This window comes from Eulemur rufifrons, chromosome 30 (genome assembly GCF_041146395.1).
Source record: "Eulemur rufifrons isolate Redbay chromosome 30, OSU_ERuf_1, whole genome shotgun sequence".
Lineage (NCBI taxonomy): Eukaryota > Metazoa > Chordata > Mammalia > Primates > Lemuridae > Eulemur > Eulemur rufifrons.
Window position 1 is genome coordinate 113652928 of NC_091012.1, and position 22385 is coordinate 113675312.

General features: G+C 36.7%; 1 protein-coding gene and 1 pseudogene across 1 annotated transcript in view; both read right to left on the reverse strand.

The window, feature by feature from the left end:
• Positions 1-22385, reverse strand: part of CFAP47 (cilia and flagella associated protein 47) — a 541061-nt gene that overhangs the window by 423101 nt on the left and 95575 nt on the right. The window contains exons 25-26 of the mRNA XM_069464301.1: positions 20685-20880; positions 15136-15345 (exon numbers count right to left, since the gene is read on the reverse strand). Of these exons, the coding sequence (XP_069320402.1) occupies positions 15136-15345; positions 20685-20880 (406 nt within the window). The remainder of the gene's footprint in view (positions 1-15135; positions 15346-20684; positions 20881-22385) is intronic.
• On the reverse strand, positions 4640-5735 carry LOC138378147 (ezrin pseudogene; annotated as a pseudogene).

Sequence of the window (22385 nt, forward strand, 5' to 3'; positions counted from 1 at the left end):
ATGTGTTAACCCTTGTGCAACTGATTTTTTTTAATAGAAGTGTTATATTTTATATCTATGCCATTGTAATATTGCCTTATTAGTTTCAACTCTGCATTATAGCATATCAAGAAGATTTTACTCTGGAATCATCTATTATCTATCATAGTAGCCTTTTTCATCTAGTTTATGGTAACAGACCAAGGTGAAATGCCAAAATCCTATATTATAATCCAAGTCACTGCAAGTAAAATATAGAGTAGGATGAAGCTAAGAAAAAGTTCATAGCTGAAATATAATGAATAGTCAGGTACATTAAAGGAAAGCATATGTTACATGTAATTGAATGATCTCAACCTCAGTTTTGCATACGATATTTTTCAATAAGGAATACATCATCTTTTCTCTTTATCAATTGATATGTATTAAAATTCTATGTGAAATACATACAGAATAGTCAACATTGTCTTGTTTAACAAACCCTAATCATTGTGTTCTATGGATCCTAACCACATGTATCAGATTGCCTTGCTGAGGATTAAATTGCATATCTATATATAACTGTGTTTTTCCATATGATGTCCTTCTTAAAATGAGATTTAAGTTTCCTTGATAGTATAAATCAATACTTCTACATATTGTATAATTATGCTAAACATAGCAATCAATCAAAACTTCATTAACTGATCAAGTATATTAAACAAAATTTTTTTAGATTAAATAACATAGTTTAATCCACAGACACCATCATCATTACCATCACAGAACCAAAAATGTTATTTTTGAACAGTGATTACAGAAGTGAAAAAAAAAAGGGAAAAAAAAACAGGACTCTTCTAGCAAATGCTGTGAATGTTCTCTGCCCTTATGCCCTTACCCCCTGGGATGTCGTTTACTTATGATGTGCTCCCATCGTCTGGGTGGGCCTGGTGGGGTACCTGAAACCCTCTTCAGAGAACTACCCTTGGGCAACTGGAGTCACTCAAAACCAGAAGGGGCTGAGAGTTTATGTCGCCCGGAACAGGCTGATAGCCAATACCTAGTGTTAAGGGTTTCAAATCCCAGCTCCCTTGCCTCAACCAGAACAAAAACTGTGGCGTTATTTCAGTTCTGGAGAACCCATGGAATTAGGCTGAGGTGGAGACTTTGACCTAAGTGTCACATTTATTTGGGGTAACAAATTCCCTGTTCTGCTTCCCCTACGCCCTTACTTGTTTTTTTCCTGAAAACATTTCCTTAATAAATCACATATCCATAAGTCCTCATGTAAAGGTCACCTTGTAGAAAACACTACCCAAGACCACTACCAAACGAACAAACAAAAGAAGAATTATCACTTGAAATATTAATAAAATGGTGAAGAATCAAGGAAAATAAGGCTGAAAATAAATTTTATGCCAAGAATGAAATGGAAATAACCATACTAATGTTTGCTTTTTTTCCTTGTAAAACTAGTTTGCTGAAGATACTAACATTTGATTTCACATGTTTCTTAGGATAAAGAATAACCAAAATATACAAAATTGACTTGACCACAGTCTTTCATGAAGCACATAATACAGAAATTATACGAATGATACACCATGGGAATATGGACATTTCTCTCATTGATATTATTATTAAAAATACATTAGAACAGAAAAAGGACTTGTAGTTGGTAATACTAATACTCAACATTTTAATTAAAATATTTCTAGGAAAATAGAGCAATTTATGCTACCTCATCAGGGAACAATGATAATATTTATTAATTTCCTATGCCAAAGCATACAGACAGGAACTGTTACTGGCAGAGGATTTACTCTAAAAATACTCAGTATTACACTAACAGTGAGACAAAAAGCACTCTGGCATTATGGGTTTCAATTCCATTCTGGGATTTAAATAGCAACCTTCAGGCATGAGTGATTTAAATGGTTCTACTGGACAAAAATTAGTATGAACATTGCTGATACCAACAGGGTTGAGGATACGATGTGCACATTGATCAAAGTGATGAAAACGGGCTTGTACTATTTCTGGTAGTACAAGCCCATTATTAGTGATACTGAATCTGGTCATTTAGTTACGGTGGTGTCCACCAGATATTGTCATTTCTTTTCACAGGGAGCATTTTAAAAATATAATTTACATACTATAAAATACATCCTTTTGAAGCATACAATTCAGTGTTTTTTAATATATTCACAGAGTTGTGCAACCATAACCACCATCTAATTTTAGAGTCTCTAAACTGTTCTACAAAGATCACAGAATAAAACAGAAAAACAAACAAACAAAAAAGAATATTTTCATCACTCTTAAATGAAACCCTTTACTCATTAGCAATCACTCTCCATTACCCCTCCCCCTATTCCCTGGAAACAACTAATTTGCTTTCTATTTAGATTTGCCTAGTCTGGATATTTCTCCCTTGGCAGTTAATAAGTAATCTGTGAATGAAACGTTAAGACCATGTATACATCCCTTTCCTCACCAATCTTTCATATTTTTATATTGAATGGCATGATGACCACACATAATTCATGATAAGGTGTGGAAAGTCTCGTCATTAATCTTTCTGGTCATTAGCTGGTGAGTAATTAATACTCTAATCGCACATCTCTAGTTCTTTCCCCATCATGAGTGAAGATAAGAAACTTTTATGCTTGTGGGCCCAAATATTTTTAGAAATGAAACTTTGAAGCTTCATGTTAAATATCTGTGATGAATGGTCTGGTAATTACTGTATTTTATCACTCTCCAATAGCATATGAAATACTGTGATAGCCTGTCAAAAATATGTCAATACTATGAGAAATATTATGATGTTATATTTTATTTATCATTACTAAGATTCTGCTCCTATCTGTACTAGTTCAAGGAAGATCTTACATGCCAAAAGCCACCCTATTGAACATACATACTTTTATTTTTTTTAATTTTTTTATTTCAGGAAATTATGGGGGTACAAACATTTTGGTTACATGTTATGACTTTGCCACATCCCAGTCATGATTTAAAATGTGCCCTTCCACCCCTTCAATGCTCACCGCATCCATTAGTTGTGCATTTGCCCACCCCAACCCCCTACCCCCAAAGAATATTACTACTATATGAACACCTTAGTGTTGATCAGTCAGTGCCACTTTGATGGCGAGTACTAATTCAGTGTTCCTATGGGAAAATACCATAGTTGTTAATGCAGTTTAAAATGGGGTTTCCAGGAAGGAATTGAGGCAAAAAGTAAAATTTATCACCTCTGAAATATGTTTATGTTTAGAAAAATTATATACACACACAGACATATTTGTGTGTATGCATAGATATGCACACTGTTAATGTATAAACCATGTTAATATTTTCATGAAGTTATATAAATTTATTATATCCCAGAAATACACAGTAGGAATCTAAGTTTTAATCAGAAATAATTAGATTAACACAGTAAATGGCACTGTCTTTACCCATAAAGCGTAGAACTGCTAAATATCATGCCTTGCTTTGTAATGCAATCAGTGCAATAATGCCTAACAAAGCTGAATTGAAAAATTATTTCTAAGACATGTAAATCATTAGCTGTTCTGCTATTTACTCACACACTTGATGGTTAATTACAAAATACTTAGAGCATAGAACCTATCTATCAGATACATTACATAGGTTAACATTTGCCACCTCATGGAAGGAAAGACTAGAACTCCCCCTGTGATGGTATGAATTCATATAAAACAATATGCTCATTTAATTCAATCATACCTAGAACAGCATAGAGCACTTTATATTAGAATACAGCCATGACGTAGCTAAAACGTAGACTAGGTAATTTTTACAGGCTATTTTCCTGTATCTCTTGGAAGATTTCAGGATGTATTTCTTTTTTTTTTTCTTTATAGGTAATTCTTTTATTATTCTGTAAAAGGTAACAAAATATACAGAATGAAACTTTCCCTTTTTAAAACTAATGTTACAAACCCATGTTATCACTTACAAATACTATACTCTAGAGCCGATCAATTAAGCATAAGTCCAACAATGTATTCTTCTGTTAAGCAACCCCCCCCTCCAAAAAAAAACATTTTAAAAAGTTTCTCCAAGCGTGTCCTCCTGCAGAGCTCATGCTGAGTGCACGCCGCAGCTCTGCCACCAGCCACAGACTAACGGGAGGAGGGAAATAATTTGTGTGTGAGTGCTTCACATGCAATCTTAATTTTCACCCCTCAAAACATATAAATATACAAAGATGGATCCTTCATAGAAATCAAAAAATCAATTTGAGTTTTCAAATACAGAAAAAGTATGGCACAGATTTAAGCCACGATGTGGTTTTCTTTAATGATACTGAATCTTGTATCACACAGGCCAGCCTGAAGTTACTCATACTTTATAGGCACTTTCCTTAATTCAATCAGTCCTACTCCAAGCACAATACAGGAAGTGATTCAATAATAATCATAAAAATCAGGCCTGTTTGGCACTATGATACAACTGTAGAAAATAAACCAGGGAAGCTTCCACTGGTTCCCAGCCCAGAATATTTCTGCCAGGATAAATGCTCTCTTTTTAAAGGAACTGGGATGCGATAAGGGGGTTCCTAGACTTGGAGTACTAAAGATACAAGTGTGACCAGGCTGGCAGTGGCCCTCGAAGCAGCGGGCTGCCAAGTGCCCCACTGCCCTCGGTCCTGGCTGTTACATGGCCTCAAACTCATTGATCCGCTGCTTGGTGTTGCCCTGCCGGATCTGCCGCAGAGTCTTGTACTTGTCTCGGCCTTGCCTCATGTTCTCATTGTGGATGATGTCATTGTGGGTCCTCTTATTCTCATCTCTGGCCTGGGACAGCTCATTGCTCAGCGTCAGCAGCTGCCGCTGCACATGCTCATTCTTCTCAGCTTCAGTGATGCGCTTCTCCTCATTGTGGTCATCCAGGATGCCCTTGCTGGACAGCTCGGCACTGTAGCCCATAGACCCTGCGCCCTCATCCTGCAGGCCCTCCTGGACATGGTAACCGACTGGCTCATACATGGTGGGTGTTTGAGGTGGGGGGGCTGTCATCGCCAGGTGCAGCTCCTCCTTAGTCTTCACCAGGTCATGCTGGGCTTCTTTGGCCCTGTGCTGCCACTCTTCGACCTCATCCTCCTTGCGCCTCCTGGCCTCCTCCAGGAGGGCGATCTTGGCAGTGTACTCTGCAAGCTCCGCAGCCAGCTGCTCCTGGCTCTTTATCTGATCCACTGCCTGTCTCTCCAGCTCCTCCTTGGCCCACAGTGCAGCCACATGGTCAGCCTCTAGGCACTCAGCCTCCTCCTGGGCCCGTTTTCTCTCCTCCAGCTGCAAGGCTCTCTGAATCTGCTCTGAGAGTTCTTTCTCCGCTTTCTTGGTTTTCTCCTCGTAGTCCTGCAGCCTGAGCATCAGCTCCTCCTTCTCATGCATCATCTGTTCTTTTACTCTCTCAACAGTTTCTCTCCTTTTCTTCTCAGTTTCCAACTGCTGCTGCTCCAGCTGCTTCTGGTGCTTCTCCTCCCGGGCCTGGGCCTTCATCTGCTGCACCTCGATGGTGTTGGGCTTCCTGCCGCGCATGTACAGCTCATGGTTCCCCATGCAAAGCTGCAGGATCCTCTTGTTAATTCTCAGGCGAGGGGCATAGAACACAAAGTCAGGTGCCTTCTTGTCGATGGGCTTAATGACAAACTTTTTGTCATTGAAAGAGACGTTCCTGATTTCACTCCAAGGGAAGCCAATCTTTGGGGTCAACTTATCATCTTTTTCGTACATATTTAGTCCAAGGGCATCAGGATATATTTCTTTAATGAAATAAACAAAACAAAAAGTTTCTGTACAGCCAAGGAAACTATCACGAGAGCAAACAGACAACCTACAGAATGGGAGAAAATATTCACATGCTACACATCCGATAAAGGGCTGATAACTAGAATCTATTTAGAACTCAGGAAAATCAGCAAAAAGAAAATCAAACAACCCTATCAAAAAGTGGGCAAAGGACATGAACAGAAACTTTTCAAAAGAAGGCAGACTAATGGACAACAAACATATGAAAAAAATTGCTCAACATCTCTAATCGTCAGGGAAATGCAAATCAAAACCACAATGAGATACCACTTATCTCCAGTGAGAATGGCCTTTATCAAAAAGTCCCAAAACAATAAATGTTGGCGTGGATGCGGAGAGATAGGAACACTCATACACTGCTGGTGGGACTGCAAACTAATACAACCTCTGTGGAAAATAATATGGAGATACCTCGAAGAGTTCAAAGTAGAATTACCATTTTATCCAGCAATCCCATTATTGGACATCTACCCAAAGGAAAAAAAGACATCTGCACTCGAATATTTATGGCAGCACAATTCACAACAGCAAAGATGTGGAAACAACCCAAATGCCCATCAATACATGAGTGGATTAATAAAATGTGGTATATGTGTACCATGGAGTTCTACTCAGCCACAAAAAACAATGGTGATCTAGTACCTCTTGTATTATCCTGGATAGAGCTGGAGCCCATTCTACTAAGTGAAGTATCACAAGAGTGGAAAAACAAGCACCATATGTACTCACCATCAAATTAGTATTAACTGACTAAACTGACCAACACTTAAGTGCACATATAGCAGTACATTCATCAGGTGTCATGCAGGGAGGAGAGGATGGATATATTCACACCTAATGGGTACAGCACGCGCCGTCTGGGGGATAGACACACTTGAAGCTCTGACTCAGGTGCAGCAAAGGCAATATACGTAACCTAAACATTTGTACCCCTGTAATATGCTGAAATAAAAAATAAATAAATAAATAAGGCATCATTATGTTTGAAATGGCTGGAATCAACCTATTCAAATTAAGGTATTTTGTGCTTTTTGTTTGTTTGTTTTCATACACAGTAACACAGACTAAGGTCAGAGCTTACCTTAGAAGTTGAAGGCCATCAACTCTGTGTCATATAGAACTTCCTCTGATAGAACTCCTTGCTAAAAATTATTTCCCCAACCATCTGGCCAAAGGCCTGAAATCTCACCATGAAATATATATTCTCATTAATTAGAGCAGTGCAATCCAGAAGAACATTTGCTGATTATAAATTTGTATCTTGAAGGTTAAATCTTAACACCTAAGCAAGGGTACAGTTATTAGAGGTCATCTAGAACATGATGAAATGACCAGAGGGGCTTGGAAACTTAGGTGATGATCTAGCATCACTTTCAAAGAAAATGTGGTTGCAGAGGGGGAGGTCAGCTGGGGACTCCTGGCAATAGAAACATGTCTCGAAAGAAAAGGGGAAAAAAAAATCAACCAGGAAATACAATATACTAAGTACAGCATAAAAAACTCTGATCTCATTTAATATTCCAAAGTTGGATTATCTCTTTCATAATGTCCCTACTGGATGTAGAGCCAATGATAAGAAAATAGATGAAATTTATTTGTATTGCATTGTTTTGCTCCTTTCCAATAAGAGGTCGATGAAATCCATCTAAAATATAACTCCACAGTATCAGTAACAGACTGGGAATGGTAAAAGTACTGACAGGTTTCTGTAATGTATAAAAATGGTTCCCAATTTGTAGGCTATAGACTCTTACAAAGCAGCTAAGGATATACATTCACAACAATCAGTCTGGTAAATAATTTTTAACACATGTCTTTAAAAATGAATTTATAAATGTTAGTATACGCTCTGACTCGGGGCGAGGGGGGCAAGGGCAATATACGTAACCTAAACTTTTGAACCCCCACAATATGCTGAAATAAGAATAAAAAAAAAAAGATATACCATTGGTATATACCCATAATAACTAAACTAAAAATTTAAAAATAAATAAGTAAAAGGCATGATTTTTCTATGCATAAAACAAGTATTGCAATCAAATACTATAACTCTATTGAGGTAACTTTGCGATTAATCAGTTCGCATTTGCAAATAGGCAGGGGACTGGGTAGCCCAGTAGGGTCTGAGAAAGGTGAGATGGGAGGGCTATACTAAGAGATCCCAGGGTGGCACCTGACAGCATGGGCATCTATCTACCTTCTAGAGCTCTGTGAAGATGCAATCAGGCAGGTGCTCATGATACCGAGGTCAAGACATTGGAATTTCCTTTGAAATGAAAAATCTCTAAGCAGGCAGAGGCTCTCCAAAGAGGATAGTGATAGAGAAAAGAAAAAGGAGGAAAACAGAGAAACCACAACATCTATGGTTAATGCTTTTATTCTGCTACACAGTGTTAAAAATACTATGATTTTAATAACCTGGGAAAATATTGTAAATATTACTTTGAAAGTTTCTAGGCTTTTGCAATTTCTATGCAAATTTTAAACACCAGCATTTTGCTACAAGTGAATGATGAACATTTTATATTTATAGCTTATTATAATATATTGGTATTTTTTTTGTTAAATATAAATGAAGCACTCTATAATAGAGACTGTGCTATAATCGTATGATTTGATTTAACAGATCTACCATGAAAATAATGTTCTTTATAAAATGAAGGTGTCGTTACAGCCTTTCACAGGGCTTGATCAAGGAATAAGGAACAAATGATTATATCAGGATACAGCGTAGTCCCTTATAAATTCTACTCCCCCCTCACCTGTTCCATCTACATACACAAAACCAAGAAAAGTGAACAAGTACACAGTGTTATGCATATCCCATCCCCCCAAAACATGATGAATAAGGTTTCCAGGCAGTATTCCAACACTGACTTCAGTTATGATCAATTAGATAGTTATTAAAATCCTCTTGAGATTTCCCATTGCCTGCCTTTCAGCAGCCATGATGCTAAAATTTGAGATATCTCATTGTAAATGGGCAGCAGATTTACACTAAGAATGCTCTCCAAAAGGTTAACACATCCTAAATAACTCTTTTTTTTTTTTTTTTTTGAGACAGAGTCTCGCTTTGTTGCCCGGGCTAGAGTGAGTGCCGTGGCGTCAGCCTCGCTCACAGCAACCTCAAACTCCTGGGCTTAAGCGATCCTACTGCCTCAGCCTCCCGAGTAGCTGGGACTACAGGCATGCGCCACCATGCCCGGCTAATTTTTTCTATATATATTTTAGTTGGCCAGATAATTTCTTTCTATTTTTAGTAGAGACGGGGTCTCGCTCTTGCTCAGGCTGGTCTCGAACTCCTGACCTTGAGCGATCCACCCGCCTCGGCCTCCCAGAGTGCTAGGATTACAGGCGTGAGCCACTGCGTCCGGCCCTAAATAACTCTTTTTAATCTGTAAGGGGAACGCTAAGTATCTCTGCTTCTAGCTATCTGGTGGTATGCCTTAGAGGTTCTTGACTCACTTCATATACTTATTTTAAACATTAATTTAAATATCTATTTAAATATATATCTACACATTTATTTTAAATACCCAAATGTCACCAAAAGGTACATAAAGAGCCAATATTAATTTACTACAGTTACTAAGGTGGCATTGCCAACCTGAGTGAATTAATGCTCCAGTGGATTTGACTCTGGGTCTGATTCATTCTCTACTCGTTTCTCCTTTATGTACTGCGGTTTCCTACCCATTGAAAAACAGCAAGGTATCTGGAAGAGGCATGCTAAATATACTTTTTAGAATACTAGGGACTGACCCAAAGGTGCCAGGTGCACTCTTACACAAATACCAAATTAAGCACTGATTAGAACAATCATTAAAATCAGATTTCATATTCCTCATTTCCTTTTTATTGTATTGAATATTTTCTAAAAATAATATAATTTCCATTTAAGCAATTGTCAATGCCCTATTTTAATGAGAGTAAGTATAACAAGCTTTATTATGCATCAAAAGTGTTTATGAATGTACAACAAAGTTGATAAAGTGTTACTGTATATAGAAAAATAGTAAATATAAATAATAGCTGTATATTCTCAACTTTTAACATCAGATCTGCCCATTTAAAATATATTTCTCATCAGAAAAATGTATAGTACATTTGTAATAAAGACTATGAGTTTTATGTCTAAAGTTAGAATAGAATGATTAATGCATCAATAACATAGCACTTATAATTTTTATCATTTAAAATCCCTATAAATGTATTAATTTATTTGTATGTGTAAAGTCCTTATTGTATTTATTTTAAAGGCAGAAGATATATACCAGCAACTTCTAAAATTAAACAAGATTGTACTTAGTTAGTTTAAAGAAATGGCCAAAATTCTGCTATACCTATGTCGTCCATTATTAGGAAAACTACAGATTTAATGGTCTTGAGTGGACAACTAAGCCATCACTACCCAGGAATTTATGTGCCAAGCAATTCATAGAGGAGACATTTCAGTGGCAGCTTTGCTGTTAATGACACCGACGCTGCTGAACACCAGCCAATCACAAATGTGCAGGACCACTGCTTCTGATGTCATTAGAAGCACAATAATTATATTCTTTGAATACACAATCACGTTTCATATGGGGAAAAAAGGGGTGATATTAAAACATGTATCTTTCAATACCAATGAATCCTACAATCTAAAAGGCAACTATAGACATAGCACAGGATCTTAAAGAATCCCTGCCATTCCAGGCCTTAACCTTTTAGTTACTATGTCTTAAGTGGGTCCAAGGTCCAGAAGGAGTGTTTGAGGCATCTCAGGCACTGAATGTGGAGACTAAGGACAGTGGCTGGTAATCAACCTACAAAGCAGTATTTCAAGACTGTATCCACTGGTGAGGCTATGCCACTGTGTGCCAGCTGATCGCCAGCCCTGATTTTAGATCAACCTCATCTACTAGACAGCCCTGTACTATTCTTACTCTACATTTCTAATTTTCCTATCATTTAGAACACAATGTGTGGTTTAGCCTCTATTAAAACATCAAAGTTTTAGTATACATGCAATGAATTTTATACCACATAGCATATCATGCCTTAAAAATTATTTTATTCAATTTTCTTAGTAAACTGACCATGTTACAGCAATAAAATCCTATGACTTGAGAACAGAAGCAAAATTGTATAATAGAGATAATAGGACTTGATCTCAAATCTAGGTTCTCTCACTTTACAGCTGGGTGAGGGAGTGAAAGGTAAATGACATAGCAATGCTCCAATTTTCTCGGCTAGAAATTCAGGATTATACTTTACAATAGATTTTTGAACAGATTAAGTTGGGTAATGTATTAGCAGATTAAATCAAACCAACCTTAAAAGGAAGATGGGTATCTAACTTAAAGATTCCCATGGCAACACCATTTTCCAGTGGTAATGCTATTTCCTGCCAAATATTTACCAGTGTTCCATTGTGTAATCTAACCCCTCTTGATGGCATTTTTCCTCCTTCAGTCTTTCTAGGTCCTGTGCTTCACAAGCTTTACTGTGTACCTAAATCACCTGGAGATTTTTTTTAGGTCTGGAGTGGGACCTGAAATTCGACCTTTCAAACAAACTCTAAGTCTGTTTCCAGACTAGCAACATCAGCATCAAAGGGAAACTTACCAGATGTGTTAATTTGTAGGTTCACCAGACTCATTAAACCAGGAACTATGGGAATAGGACCCAGAATCTATTTTAACAAGCCCTCCAAGTGAGTCATATGCAGGGTAAAGTTTGAGAACCACTGTTCTAGAGCCAGAGTTCTAAACTCTGGCTTCCCATTAGAATCACCTGGGGAGCATCTAAAACTTTCAGTGTCCAGGTCACCCTCCAGACAAATTATATCAGAGTTTCTCAGTGCCAAGAGGACATTTGTAGTTTCTAAAACCTCCCATATGTTTCCAACGCCCAGCCAAAGTTGAGAACCGTTGCTTTAAAAGGAGAAAAAAAGCTGGTATCTTAATAGCATACCCCATGTCTATTTGATAGACAAGTCATTTAGATTTATTTCATTTGGTTTAAATTTTAATTTTCAGTTACCCATTTTGGCTCTCTTATAAAACACCTGATTATTTTTTCCTTTGCTCTAACATGATTGTATCTAAATTTGGGTACTGAATCCTAGAAAAATATCATCAATTTTGAGAATAATGGGTATGTGTTAAATATTTGCTAGATTAAAAATGCATAGAAAACCTCAGATTTCTGACATGCCCTATTCCTAATTACGAACCCTCAATTTGTTGTTTTCACAATGACGCACTGCTAATTCAGGTTAACCTCTTGGTTACCTGAAACAGGCAGCTGAAATTAACTCTCGTTTTACTAAACACACTAGGTTTGAGGTTAACCATGGGAAAATATTAAGGTTTCTTTGGCATTCTTAGAATTCCTGTGAAATTAATCACCCAGAGCCATAACTCTTATTCTTTGTGAAGTCTAGGTAGAGTACCAGTCAGGCTTATAAAGCAAAAGCAAGCAGCGCAGCTTCATTCTGACAATTACAAGTTCTTTCAGGATGTAGTGTTCCCTCTCCTCAGCCTGGAGTGGAAACCACGGTGCAAAATAGGGGATATTTGGACATTCTGACATTGCTTAACCCATTTAATCTCTGTGAATTTCCAGATAAGACACCTTTGAAAACATAAGAAACAACATCAATTCTGAAATACAGTGTAAATGATTTGGAGATTATTCAAAGCAATCCTCACTCCCGTGACAATTGAATTACTGCCCCCACCCCTTCTTCCCTTCCTGTGCAAAACTTTGTGTCTCTATGAAGATTTCTCTTCTGTCACAGGGTGGACTCAATCTTTCTCTTAATAGTAGAAAGCCTTTATTTCTATATTAGCCACTGGCATCATTCTGGAAAACTAGAATACTGATTCTAAAACTAATGCCAATTCTAGAGCATTCACTCAGGTATTGCAACATCCTAGGAACTGTTCTAAGTACTTTATAAACATTTTCTTATTAAATTCTCACAATCCTCATATGCTCAAATATAACATCCTTCTGGATGCCTTATCTGACTGATACATGAAGGTATTCCTTACTCTCTGTCTTGTTAAACTCGTTTATTTTCTTTGTTAGGCTGTGATATTATATTATTTATCAATTTTTGTCTCCTCCATTACAATGGAAGCTCCATGAGTATAGGAGCTTTGTTTTTACTTCAGTGCCAGAAGAAAGCCAGGTGCATAGTTGTAACTCAGAAAATATTGAATGAATAAATACATGAGAAAAAACTCTACTTGACAGCCAAATGTGACAAAGTCTAAGAAAGGAAACAAAATAAAAATCCAAGCATGTTAGCCCCCAAGAGAACTTACAGTATGAAAGAGTCTTACAAAGTAAAAGAAAGCAAAAAAAAAAAAAATGAAGAAAGCAATGTTTATTTTTAATTGGGCCCATGGGCTTCAATATGGGCAAACCAAACACAAACAAAGGCTTCAACTTAGGGCAAATATCCTACTACACTGACCTCCATCAGGAAATGGCCCTGTACTTATCCAAAATCTTGGGCACAGTACACACATGGGTTGCCTACTATAAATATAAGCTAATAGATTAAACATAATAAATGAGTCCAAGTTATTTCATAGAAATTCTGAAGTGAAAGGTAAGCCCTTAAGGAATTTCTTGCTGGAAGAGCTCATTTATCACAATGAGATCAGAGGAGGAATGCCTAAACAGAGAAAGGCAAGGAAAGTCTTGGAGACTCGAGAAGAGAAGGAGGATCTGGTCATGTTCCCAATGGGAAACTAGATAAGGAGTTAACAAGGCACCAGTAGATGGATTTGTCACTATTAAGGTTCTAGGGAATGCTCATGATCTTGGTTCCTTGTTTATCTGGATGCATGGAAAAGCCTTTTGCTACCCATCTATGATTGGTAAAGTTTCTAAATTAGTTCCAATGTCTCTACTTTATCACAAACCAGCTAAGGCTTGAAATGGGGTTTTGTACAAGGTAAGGTATTAAGAAGATATTTAGAAAAAAGGTGAGGAGTTCCAGGTAAGAGCAAACAACTCTCAAGGCTGGGAAACACACACACACCCCAAAAAGAAAGTAAAACCATCAAATGCATCATCCTTACTCCCTCTACAGAATATTTTCAAGTCTTATTATCCTGTTTGCAGACCACACTTCAACACATTGATACAATGAAGTCTATTCATGCCCTCTCAGAGGCAATTTTACCACTAGTCTCAAAACCATCTAGTTTATATAGTATTTAGTGAAACCATTTCTTTTTTCACTCTGTTAATGTGGTCTGAGCCTGCATTAGCTTTAAGATAATAATGGATAAGATATTCATGATTTTTATTGGTGACCTCAAAGGTACACACCACACAGTGCTTTGGGCAAAGTGTGAATTTGTTGAATGGAGTGAAATACAATTCAACTTTTATGAAAAAGGTCAATAATGTAGAAAAAGACAGAATGGCTTCCAGGACAGAAGCATGGAGTTCAGTGCTTGAAAGTAGCCTAAAGCAATGTGATTAAATTTTTGCAGTTTGTCCTGGATATGGCCACACTTTGCCTCTAATGCAACATTCTTATACTGTCTCTCTCTCTCTTCTAATTCCGAACACATAAATCAGTTTTTTGACTACAAATATACAAAATAATAATGACCCAACTAAAAGTTAATAAATGAGCACACAGAGAACAAACACTGACACGAATTTGGTGTACAATTCACTCTAATGTTACTTCTCATTGTACACCTTTTTAACAAACTTTATTACTCTACACTTTAGCCTCTTGTCATTTGGTTAGTCAAATCATCTCAGAGTATAATATAGAAAAAGTGGTGCTTCTGGTCCTACAAGGTAAGGCATCCAGAAACATGGTTTCACCAAGGTGTATTTGAATTTCCCTGACCCTGTCAAAGCAACATGTAGCAAAGCCATGTTGTTGAGAAATCATTATGCTGATTAACTTTCAATTAATACTTATTCAGCATTTCCTTTGCAATAGGTCCTGTCCAATTACTCCATAATTATTAACTTGTTGAACTGCTCTTGATGACAGATGGGATAGCTTCTGCTATTAACTCCATTTAACAGATGAAGAAACTGAAAGGCTCAAAAGTAAAGTTATTAAAACCAGAATTTGATCCCAGCCAGCAATGCTCCAGACTAGTATATGCTGGTAATCACTATTACGCTGTTTCTTGTGAGAACAAACTTGCATTTGGAACTTTAAAAAAAAATCTTTATAACCAAAGTCATTACATTAGATGTCTTTCTCTCCTTTTAACATTTTACAATGGTGCAGGATATAAACCTATTATTCTTCAATGTCAGATACAAAGGAATCTATATTTAAATATCTTACCAGTTATTTTCGTCATCACAGAAAAGAAGATTGGTGAAAAATGACACAGGTTTAGATGATTTGAAGCTGAGGTGGCAGGTGAGCGGATCATTAATTCCACTGGAAGAGCCTGTGATGGCTCTGCCTTTTGGAAACTTCACAGAAAGAGGATGAATTTCATCACAGTCAAGAAGCCTGACTGTGGGAATCTGAACATGTAGAGTTGAACTTCTGTTTAAAATTAAAAAAAAAAATAGCTCAAAATATCTGCAAGTAATTGGATTTAAATGTGTAGTTCTTTGTTTTTGAATCATCAGAAAAATTAAAACAACAAATATTTGTAATATTATGCCCAATTAGTATAGACATTTTTGTAACATCTCTTATTTTCTGGTAATAATATAAGTAAGATTGATAATATATTGATTTAACCAAGAACCACTTGAGATGACAAAATGTTCCTTTTGTTCTTTAAGGATTAAAAAAGAGAGGTATAACACATGATTAAATATACTGTCCTTCTAACTACACCATGATATACACATTACTGTTTGTAAATATATTCTGACAAGAATTCATAAAAAATTATAATTTTAAAAGCAATAAGTTTAATGAATGTATATTAAATAATATTAACAGATGCATATATATGTAGAATTGTTTTAAATTTAGAGTATACTATTAAGCACTTATATACATATATCATGAACATTTTTTCAATTATTACATTCAAAAATTCCACTGAATATTCACATATTTCATTATACATCTAAAATTTATTTAGCTAATCTAAAATGTTTCTTATTTTTAATAATACAATATGTAGTATTCACTTTAAAATTGAATTACTGCTTAAAATTTTTAGTGATCAATAAATATTTAACCATATTATTTTATTTTATGACATATGTAGGAACCTATGGCAAATTAAGTGTTATCAAATGGGAAACATATTTCCCTAGTATTTTAATCAGTATGAGGATTATTTAGCTAATTAATGAGAAAAAGTATTTAATTTCTATTGTTTATCATCTTATCTTTCTACATTCCACGGGTTTAGTCTATTATTTTTATTCTTGCTACAGCAAATGTTTGAAATTTCCCATCCTTTTTTCTTCTCTAATATCAGCATTTAAGGCAATATATCTACATATAAGTACAATTTTTGCTACACTCCATTACTTTTTTTATTCTCAATCACTGAAATTTTGATACTTATTTTATATAACAGATATAGTTAATAATGATTCAGACCTGTCTGTCTAAAAAAAGCAGAAGTCCCAGTATCTGTTTCAAGTTTAGTTTTCAACTCTAATATCCAGATAGTGTTTATAGTATTTGATTATATTATTAACTCATAACTCCCCATGAATAATGTTGTTTTCATGATTTGATATTTAGTATTTTAATTGTTATTTACTTGTAAAATTCAATGATTTCTTCTTTGACTCGGTAGAAGTTTGAACATTTCCTAACTCGTGGAGGATCTTATCTTTTCTTTATTGATTCTTAATTTATTATCAGAGAATATAGTCTATCTGATGTCAAATCTTTAACATTTTTGAGACTTGAACTATAACTATAGTCATACATTGTCAATTTTTATAAATATCTCATGTTTGGTTGAGAAAAATGTGTAATTGTAAGGTGTAATATTTTACACATGTTACATGAATAAGCTTTTTAAATATATTGTTCAAATATTTTGTCTTCTGGACTGATAAATTCCTAAGATATGTGTTTTAATATCCTGTAATTATGATGGACTAGTTAATTTTTTCCTGTAATTTCAATTTGGGGTTTATTTATTTTAATATTTTTAATTGTGCATATGATTTTAGAATTCTGATAGCTTCCAGGTAAATCACAACTTTTATAATTATATAATGACTTTTATATGCCAAAAATATGCTTTATCTCTTAAAGGTTATTGCATGTGAAATTAATACTGCTACCCAGCTTCATTTTGGTTATGCTGTTATATCTTTTTCAATCATTTCACTTTGGTTGTTCTCAACTGATAGTGGCTTTGCTCCCTAGGGGACATGTAGAAATGTGTGGAGATTTTTGTCACAATGAACCACCCATATTAAAATAATATAAGGCCATAAGGCAGGAATAGTGATAAAAATCTGATCTCTACAGAAGTACAGATACAGCTAAAAGTTAACCAGCCATTGTTCCCTAATTTGCCTACTGCTATAACTGCTTACTGCTTAAGTGTCATGTGTCCTTTACAGGGGCAAGATTTGTGACTTCCCCAACTGCTTGTATAGAAAACATCACTATTGTAAAACCTAAGACTGGTCTTTGTGCAATCTTCTAGACTCTGTACTGAGGGGCGGGGAAGGGGACCAACTGATATCAGCTGGACCAGTGGCCATGCATGGGAACCAATTCAGCAAGTCCTATAACCCCCTACCCAGGAACTCCTGTTTACCAAGAAGAAAATTTCTGCTTCCCAACCCTATGAGTTCATCCCCAGCCAATCACCAGACCTAATTCCTTAGCCCTTTGTTTGCCAAGTCACCTTTAAAAATCTTAGCCCCAAAATTCTTGGGGAGATAGATTTGAGAAATTATTCCCATCTCCTCACCTGGCACCTTGTGATATTAAACTCTTTCTCTGCTGCAACTCCTGTTGTCTCAGTATATTGCCGTTTATCTGGGCAGTAGGCAAGGGACACGGTTGGGCAGTAACAACAAAGTGCAAAGGGGAATGCTATTGGACAGAGGCTATGGATGCTGCTAAACAGTCTACAATTAACAGGATAGCCTCCCACAAAAAAAGGAATTTTCCTCCCTGTGATACTGTGAAATACATATTTGGTCTTCATCTGCCCCTCCCAGGCCCTCATCCCTGCTTCCTTCATACACCTCTTAAAATCCTTAGAATCTCCAAAGTGATGTCTTTTGTATGCTAATGATTGACTGATGGCTGACAGCCCCTAGGTAAATTCAAGTCCCTAGGGGCTGGACACCAGAAAGACCAAGGCAGGATTAGAGAGCTGGGACTTTCAGTCCCACCCTCCAACCTCAGGAGAGGGAAGAGGGGGTGAAGGTGAAGTTGATTACCAATGGCCACTGGTTTCATCAATCATGACTACATTAGGAAGCCTCCATAAAAACCCAAAAGAACAGGGTTTGGAGAGCTTCCTGATGGCTGAATATGTGAAGATCCCGGGAGGGTGGCTCATCTGAGGAGGGTATGGAACTGTGCACCCCTTCTCACATGCCTTGCCCTATGCATTTCTTCCATCCAGCTGTTTAACTGTACCCTTTATAATATCTTTTATAATAAATCTGTAAATGTTAACTATTTCCTTGAGTTCTGGGAGCTGCTCTAGCATAAATTGAACCCAAAGACGAGGTCATGGGATCTGTAACTTGAAGCCAGTTGGTCAGAAGTTCTGGAGGCCCAGATTTACAACTAGTGTCTGAAGGTGAGGCAGTTTTGCAAACTGAGCCCTCAACCTGTGGAATCTGACACCATCTGCAGGTAGTTTTGGAATTGAATTAGAGGACACCCAAGTGGTATCCACTGCAGAACTGATTGCTTGTTTGTTGATGGGGAGAAATCCCTCACATTTGGTTACAGAAGTCTTCTGTCTGCCTTGATTGTTGTGGTATGAGAACAGAGGAGAAACATGGTTTGAGTTTTTCCTAACACTCCCCAAAATGTCAACAGTTCTAAAGTTGAGAGACTCTGGCTTTACTTCTTTGTCTTTGTCTTATGCTTCATGCATACATTTTTAATAGGCAGTTGGATTTTCTTCTTATTTACTCTGATATTCTCTTTTAACTAGTCAGAGTAGTTCATTTATATTTTATTGCAATTACTCATCTATTTAGAGTTGTTTCTATCGTTTTTGTTTTAATTTTCTCTTGCTCTTTAGTATGCTTCTATTTTTCTCTCTTTCATTTTTAAAGTTAACTGAGGTTATGTTTGCCTCTGTACTGCTTGGATAGTTATATACAGTCTTAGTTTTAGTGGATACACTTAAAATTTGACCCTGCACACTACTTAAAATTTCTAAAAGTTGTATATGATTTATTTTCAAATCTACTATCATACACTCTCATGTTAATTACTAATTTTTATAATGCCATCTTTTATCTTTTAAAATAAAGTTATTTATATTCTGTGTCAGCTAATTCCTACATCTGAATTATTACTAATAGGATCTAAATCTCATGATGGCTGTTTGTGCTGACTTTAAGTTATTAGTGTCTTCCACATTGGGAATTTGGGCTTTTTTTTAATAAATCTAAAGAAATAAAAACAGATTGTGGGCTGGGCGCAGTGGCTCACACCTGTAATCCTAGCACTCTGGGAGGCCGAGGTGGGTTGATCGTTTGAGCTCAGGAGTTCGAGACCAGCCTGAACAAGAGCGAGACCCTGTCTCTACTAAAAATAGAAAGAAATTATATGGACAACTAAAAATATATATAGAAAAATTTAGCCGGGCCTGGTGGCTCATGCCTGTAGTCCCAGCTACTCGGGAGGCTGAGGCAGGAGGATTGCTTAAGCCCAGGAGTTTGAGGTTGCTGTGAGCTAGGCTGACGCCACGGCCCTCTAGCCCAGGCAACAGAGTGAGACTGTTTAAAAAAAAAAAAAAACCAGATTGTGTTCCACTACAATGTCTGAATGTGATAAGCAGAATTCTGAGATGGTCCCCAAGAGTCCTGCCTTTTGGTGTACAAAGTCTGTGTAATTCCCACCCCTTGAGTGTGGGTGAAACCTGTAAATATGAGGAGATATCACTTCCACGCTAAACTTACATTATATGGCAATGGCAAAGGAATTTTTCAGATGTAATTAAGGTACCTAATTAATTTAATGAGTAAGGCAAAAGGGAGATAATTATGGGTAAGTCTGACTTAATCAGGTGAGATCCTAAAAGAAAGTTTGGAGGTCAGAGACAAAGAAGTCTAACAGATGAGTATACTTTCAGCCTTAAATGAGTTAGATACCATGTTGTGAGGATGTGACCACATGGCTAAGACTTGAGGGTGGATTGTAAGATCTGAGAGTGTTCCCAGACAAAAAGTAATGCCTTAGTCCTATAATGACAAAGAAATTAATTCTGCCAACAACCTGAGAAGTTGGAGGAAGACTGAGCCTCCGGTGAGACTGCTGTTGTAGCCAACATCTCGATTTCTGCCTGCTGAGACACTGAGCAGAGGCCACAGCTAAGCCACTGGGACTGACTCACAGAAACAGTGACATAATAAATTCATGCTGTGTGAGATATTAAATGTATGTTTTAAGACACCAAGTTTGTGCTAATTTGTCACGTAGCAATAGAAAACCAATACATTGAATTTTTAAGCTTGCTTCTTATACCATGCAGAGAGATGCACCAAAAAAAATTTTGTAAGAAATTTCAATGACCAACTGTAAGATAACTAAGAGAGGTTTGGGGGTATTGTCTAATTTCAATGTACAGTTGAATATTTTTATAGTTCTTCACAACTATAAAAACAAGTCAGACATTATTTATAACTATTCTATAACACAGACACAAAAAAAAGCACATAAAGAAGATGTGGTAAATTCACATTATTTACCTGAAATAGTTTTGGGGTAAAATGTTGATATCCATCACAGTTGTTGTATCCAAAGGAATAGGAGTGAAAAATATAAATGGAGGCTCAAACAGCAACTTGGGTGATTTTACCTCTCCAGTCAGATGTAATATCCGATAGCAAACTGGATTATCATTTAAGAGCATAGGAATATCAACTGCATATTTTTCAGGATGTTCTAATGAAAAATTTTTTAAAAAGCATTTTAGAGTAGTTCACACACAAAAAAACATTTATACCGTTTAAATCTTACTAAATGTTAAAATGTACTATGATGGTACAGTTTAGTAGAGCAGAACAGATTACCCAGAGACTAGATTTAGCTTGATGAAGAACTTAAGACATGTAATGAGGTGCCGTTTTTTTAAAGAAAAATATTTTAAAGTGCACCCTGTTTAGAAATGGAGCAAGCCTCCTTAAAGTAGATTTTCATTATTTGGGGAAAATAAATATACCTTAGTAAAGCAGTGCAACAAGACTTCTTTTTAAAATTGTTTTCTGTGTTTTAATAGAAGCTACCCATCCCTTTGTATGTGCAGTATGAAGATGAGGTCAGGTTATTGCCATAAACATCCCCAGGAACTACTGAGACAGGGATGTGCTGATATGAAAGGAATGTGCTTCCTTGCAGATTTTTAGGTTTAGGAAAGTCTGCTAGGATCAACTGGCCAATTTCACCTGGTAGGAAAGAACAGGAAATTCCCATGTGTCAGCTTTATATGAAGAAAGGCAGTTTGTGTTGGAGAACAGGGCTCAACACAGGCTAGTTTCTTTTTTTTTTTTTTTTTTTTTTTTTTTGAGACAGAGTCTCACTCTGTTGCCCAGGCTAGAGTGAGTGCCGTGGCGTCAGCCTAGCTCACAGCAACCTCAAACTCCTGGGCTCAAGCGATCCTCCTGTCTCAGCCTCCCGAGTAGCTGGGACTACAGGCATGCACCACCATGCCCGGCTAATTTTTTCTATATATATATTTTAGCTGTCCATATAATTTCTTTCTATTTTTAGTAGAGATGGGGTCTCACTCTTGCTCAGGCTGGTCTCGAACTCCTGAGCTCAAACGATCCGCCCACCTCGGCCTCCCAGAGTGCTAGGATTACAGGCGTGAGCCACCGCGCCCGGCCAACACAGGCTAGTTTCTGAGGACAGTTTCCATCACAGCAAGCGACCCAACATCATTTTACACGCCAAATCCCCATACACAGTGTGTCACGGGGAAACAGTAATGACCTGGTAATTGTAAATTCAAGCTGATAGTTTAGAACTCAAAAGTGGGACATCATTGTGGCCTGGCAAAGATGACTCATCATTGTGGCCATCAATGGTATCACTAGAGCAGATAATGACAGATGCAAGACCATGTTCAAAAGTGACGCTTTGAGCCAGAAGGAAAAGCAATGGGTTCATTGAAGTCATCAGACCCACTAGTGCTCTCTGTACTAAATGCCTTTACTTGATCAAATGAGCTTGATCAAATCATCTAGGATTCTTGGAAAAAAGGAGGTGGGTGGAGAGGGAAGGAGAGGATGAATAGGGAAACATTGCTTTCCTACTAATAATGACAAATGAGTACTGAAAAGACTATGTGAAAAATAAGAGACTGTATCTGTACCTTGAGCCAATAAAATGACTTACAATGGAATTTATGTATTAAATATTTAAAATATTATAAGTCTATAGGAAAGGAT